Source organism: Lolium rigidum, chromosome 3, assembly GCF_022539505.1.
Source record: "Lolium rigidum isolate FL_2022 chromosome 3, APGP_CSIRO_Lrig_0.1, whole genome shotgun sequence".
NCBI classification, from domain to species: Eukaryota; Viridiplantae; Streptophyta; class Magnoliopsida; order Poales; family Poaceae; genus Lolium; species Lolium rigidum.
Window position 1 is genome coordinate 329,443,895 of NC_061510.1, and position 5,352 is coordinate 329,449,246.

A 5,352-nucleotide genomic window follows, 5' to 3' on the forward strand; every position below is an offset into this window, starting at 1 on the left:
TGTCTACGTCCATGGAGGGTGGCGACGGCGCGGGCATCACCGCGTATGGAACGGAGGGAGGATGGGTCGTGGCCTTGGAGGGCGGTGGAGGCGTGAGGCTGATGCGGCTAACTGCCTTTGTCTTCACCTTGCTCGGCGGGGCACCCCTCGGCCCGGCCGGCTTCGTCTTCGTCCTGCTCCGCTTCTTGGCAGCTCCAGCAGTCACAGCCGGCGGAGCTGTGGTCGCCGCAGGGGCTTCGAAGAACTGCTTCGGGATCCTCTTCCTCTTCAACGGGATGGTGGCGGAGATCATGGCTGACATGTCGCCGGCGTTTGGCGGACCTCCGACGGGGACATCAACCACCGCGGGCGAAGGTGGTGCACCGCCGGCGGTCGGTGGTCCTTGCGAGGGATTCATGGCATCGAGATCCGGCCGCGTCGTTGCCGGGAAGGGCGGGGCGGAGGAGATCGTGCGGCGGCGGTTGGGTTTCGCTGAAACCCTTCGCGCGCAGTGGAGGGGAGAACGGTGGTTTGGCCCTCTATTCCCCACCCCGCACAAGTAGGGGGCGAAGAACCGCCCCGTAGCCAAAACTGAAAAAATTCAATACGGGGGACTGTTTTACGGGGTTTGCTAGACGGCCGGGTAGAGCTCTACCCCGTATATCGGCGGTTATTTTACGGGGTTTGAGCCTTTTAGAGGGTCTGTTAGACTTGCTCTTAGTACGGAGTAGCTTTACTTTGATGTACGCAGACTATATGGTTTGTGTGTCTTGTAATGGAATCGGGAGAGAGATCTCCCTTTTTGCTCTAAAAAAACATCACACCAGTGTTCAGAAAAAAAATCAGTAAGAAAATTAATCCTGTCACCTGGTTCCCTCTCTTCCTTGCGTCCTTCAGTCTTCGGTTTCAGCATGCCAATAGTAGTCGAGCCGTTAACTTTTCCTTGTGCTTCTTCTTCGACAGTGACAAACCAACCGCCAAATCCAGTTATTATCGTACACGGCCGAACGCCTGCGCATGCAAAGCACCCTTCCCTGCTTGCCGTAGCTCCGCCGCTCTCGTTCCCCATTGGCTCAGGGCACAATCTCGCCTCGTGCTTATAGCAAACCACTAGCTCCGGTATTCAGGCCGCCGCCCTCCTCTTCACTCCAACGTCTTCTCGCCATGCTCGTCCACACTCCTGGCATCCATCGATTTAGCCTTATATTGCGGTGCAAGAATTGGCTGCGATCATGCAGATCAGATTGAAATGTAGCTAGTGTCTGCTAATTCAGTCCTTAAGCCGAAGCAACCATCCGCTACAAGGCATGTGATCTGCGGATTAAGCCATGAACATGCGAGTGGGAGATCAAGTGATCGTTACGGTGAAACCGGCCGAGGTCGGAGTATGGCGATGAAGTATCCCTTTTTCGTTTTCCATTTTATGTTTTTGATAAACGACGGCGGCGTATCTCGATGCGAAAATAAATATTCTTGTGTAGCTTGCAATCCCAGGCAGATGACTTGTTTGCGATCGTTCGTTGGCCACTCTCTGTTTTCCTTCCAAGTTCCAACTTGCGATCGGTATATATAGGTCACCGATTATTGGCATTAGCATCAGATTAACCAGCTAGCTCACTCAGGTGATCGACAGAAAGCTCGCAGCCTCAGGTACACACAGTACTTGATCGGTGTGCGCACACATCACATCAATGGCGATTACTGGCACCGAGGGGCGCGTCAGCGACAGCGGCGGCGACGAGAACATCATCCTGAACCCGGAGTTCGACAGCGGGCTGGACGGCTGGTCCGGGAGCGGGTGCAAGATCGAGCTGCACGACTCGCTGGACGACGGCAAGGTGCTCCCGGCGAGCGGCAAGTACTTCGTGGCGGCCACGGGGAGGACCGACACCTGGAACGGCGTCATGCAGGACGTCACGGCGCGGCTGCAGCGCAAGATGGCCTACGAGGTGGCCGCCACCGTGCGGCTCTCCGGCGCCAACGTCTCGCCGTGCGAGGTCCGCGCCACGCTCGCCGTGCAGACGGCCGACGGCAGGCAGCAGTACATCGGCGTCGGCAAGTACGTCGGAGTCTTTGTCGCCGGGTCACCGCGATCGGCATTGCACGGTGTCTTGGTATCTGACGGAGGATGTTGCCGTTGTGTTTTCTGGCTGCTGCAGGTTGCAGGCGTCAGACAAGGACTGGGCGCAGCTGCAGGGCAAGTTCCTGCTGAACAGCACCGTGGCCAAGGCCACCATCTACATCGAAGGGCCGAAGGCCGGCGTCGACCTGCTTCTCGACTGCTTGGTGGTGAAGCACGCCCAGAAGGCAACGCCGTCCCCGCCGCCGGACTTCGAGGTGAACGCCCTTCTGTTGTTAAGGATGAAGTTCGTATTGTACCAAACTTCAGTACGATGAAGTCCGTCAGATAAGCTTTCACGTTACTGTTGCACAAGTATATATCACTACCTGAATCCTATCCTTCTAACACCAAGCGTCAAGCATGCCTATGCACAGTACGTGCTGTCAGCTTAACGTAGTAACATATTCGCCCGGATCTTAAAGCATTGACAACTAAGGTCAACTCGTGGTCCAAGTTGTGATCATGCCATTCTTTTGTACAGAATCTGGTGTACGGTGCCAACATCATCGAGAACAGCAACCTCGACGACGGTCTCAACCCCTGGTTCCCGCTCGGCCCGTGCGCGCTCGCCGTCGGCGAAGGCTCGCCGCGCGTGCTCCCCGCCATGGCGCAGGAGTCCCTGGCGCTGGACGACGAGCCGCTCAACGGGAAGCACATCCACGTCACCAACCGCACGCAGACGTGGATGGGCCCCGCGCAGATCATCACCGACAAGCTCACCCTCCACGCCACGTACCAGGTCTCCGCCTGGGTCCGCGTCGCCGGTAAGATGAACGGCGCGCCGCAGAACATAAACATCGCCGTCCAAGTCGACAGCCAGTGGCTCAACGGCGGGCAGGTGCTGGCGCGCGACGAGCGGTGGTACGAGATCGGCGGCTCGTTCAGGGTGGAGACCAAGCCGGCGTCGCGCGTCATGGTGTACGTCCAGGGCCCGGACGCCGGCCTGGACCTCATGGTCGCCGGCTTGCAGGTGTTCCCGGTGGACCGGAAGGCCCGAGCCAAGCACCTGAAGAAGATCACCGACAAGGTGCGCAAGCGCGACGTGGTGGTGAAGCTGACGGGGGCCGACGGCGGCGTCGTCATGGCGACGGAGTGCGTGGAGGTGCGCGTGCGGCAGGTGTCCAACAGCTTCCCGCTGGGCGCGTGCATCATGCGCACCAACATGGACAACGAGGACTTCGTGGACTTCTTCACCAAGCACTTCAACTGGGGCGTGTTCGGGAACGAGCTCAAGTGGTACTGGACGGAGCCGCAGCGCGGGCAGGTGAGCTACGCCGACGCCGACGACCTCCTCAAGCTCTGCTCCGACAACGGGATGTGCGTGCGCGGCCACTGCATCTTCTGGGAGGTGGAGAACATGGTGCAACAGTGGGTGAAGACGCTCTCCGCCGACGACCTGTCCGCCGCCGTGAAGAGCCGAATCGACGGGCTGCTCACCCGGTACAAGGGCAAGTTCCGGCACTACGACGTGAACAACGAGATGCTGCACGGCTCCTTCTACCAGGACAAGCTGGGCAAGGACATCCGCGCCACCATGTTCAAGACGGCCGGCGAGCTGGACCCGGACGCGCTGCTCTTCGTCAACGACTACAACGTGGAGGGCATGTGCGACATCCGCGCCACGCCCGAGGCCTACATCCAGCAGATCATCGGCCTGCAGGAGCAGGGCGCGCCGGTGGGCGGCGTCGGCCTGCAGGGCCACGTCAGCAACCCGGTGGGCCCCGTCATCCGCTCCGTGCTGGACCGGCTCGCCGTGCTCGGCCTGCCGCTGTGGTTCACGGAGCTGGACGTGTCGGCGGCCAACGAGCACGTCCGCGCCGACGACCTGGAGGTGATGCTGCGGGAGGCCTACGCGCACCCGGCGGTGGAGGGCGTCATGCTCTGGGGCTTCTGGGAGCTCTTCATGAGCCGAGACGACGCGCACCTCGTCAACGCGGAGGGGGACATCAACGAGGCCGGCCGCCGCCTGCTGCAGCTCAAGAAGGAATGGCTCACGCACGCGCGGGGACACCCCGACGACAACGGGGAGTTCAGGTTCCGGGGCCATCACGGCGCATACACCGTCGACGTCGTCACGTCCACCGGAAAGATCTCCCAGGAGTTCACCGTCGACAAGGATGACTCGCCCATGGTGCTCGACATTAATGTGTGAGCGCGCGTCTGATCGATCCATCGATCGATCGGTATATAGCGGGAATGACATCCTACATACAATGCAAAATGATATATACTAGTACATGCCAATCTATGCCTGGATCGATGGCTAAGAACACATGTAATAAGGGACAATGAAATTCAAGTATTTATCATGATGTATGCACATAAATATGTGCTCTATACTGCAAAACCATGGTGTGTTCGTAAGAAACTAGCTAGTGGCTAATCAAATTCACAGATCGGTGCTTTGGAATATCCATTGCTAGTTGATAATGTTCCCCTCAGAATCTTAAAAACATGACTCAACCGTGCAAAATTAGATGGCCAAACCTAGCGGGAGTTCATCTCGTGGATGAGGGACTATCTATCCTTCATATCCTCATAAACATATAATCCTGAAACCTTAAATTAATTTTATCAGCGTTCGAACAGTCGTCGGTACTCAAAAATAAACTTTCATACGAGTGAACTGCTTTGTTTCGGGAAGGCGCATAACACGGCTGCTCTCTATGCCAAACTACATGATTTTGTGGAAGGCTAATTCCCTACATTTGGGTATTCCGGTACATTATAGGAGATTCACACAAAATACCAATGAAAACAAGTTGAGGATACATTCCAAAAAAAAAGGCTAAGTAGCTGGAAATAAATACTAGTATCTCTTCACCGAAGAATATTACTCATAAACTCGATACAAATTAATGTGCCACCTCTTTTTTTCCAATTTCCCAAAGAAGTATTCCATAGGTTGAATTATTTTCGATCAAAGTTCTTTTTTTTTGAAATTCATTCGGGTGGAAACCCGACCAATCTGCTATTATAACTGGAGTACAAAGAGACCCAAAGTGATACCAAGAATTACAAAGGGGTCAAAGATTACAAAGAGGACCCTAAAGAGAAAAACAGAAACGCGATCAAGTCCTCTATCTTCCTCCTCCAGATCGAGCTCCACCGACGGACTGCGACAACCTCTCCGGGGACACACCACTTGGAGACGAAGCACAGAAGAACCCCGTTGGTCGGAGCAGAGCAGCAGCGGAGCGACAGCCCGACGCCAAACAGCATCAGAGAGGAGCTCCACAACAAAGCCGCCA

The 5,352-nt window shown here is 56.4% G+C and overlaps 1 protein-coding gene across 1 annotated transcript; it reads left to right on the forward strand.

The window, feature by feature from the left end:
• The first annotated feature begins 1,670 nt into the window (after positions 1-1,670).
• LOC124700036 (endo-1,4-beta-xylanase 1-like) lies at positions 1,671-4,390 on the forward strand. Its single transcript, XM_047232238.1, has 3 exons — positions 1,671-2,038; positions 2,139-2,316; positions 2,583-4,390. Exons 1-3 carry the CDS (start codon positions 1,671-1,673, stop codon positions 4,251-4,253), a joined length of 2,217 nt encoding a protein of 738 aa, XP_047088194.1. The 3' UTR covers positions 4,254-4,390.
• Positions 4,391-5,352: the final 962 nt, after the last annotated feature.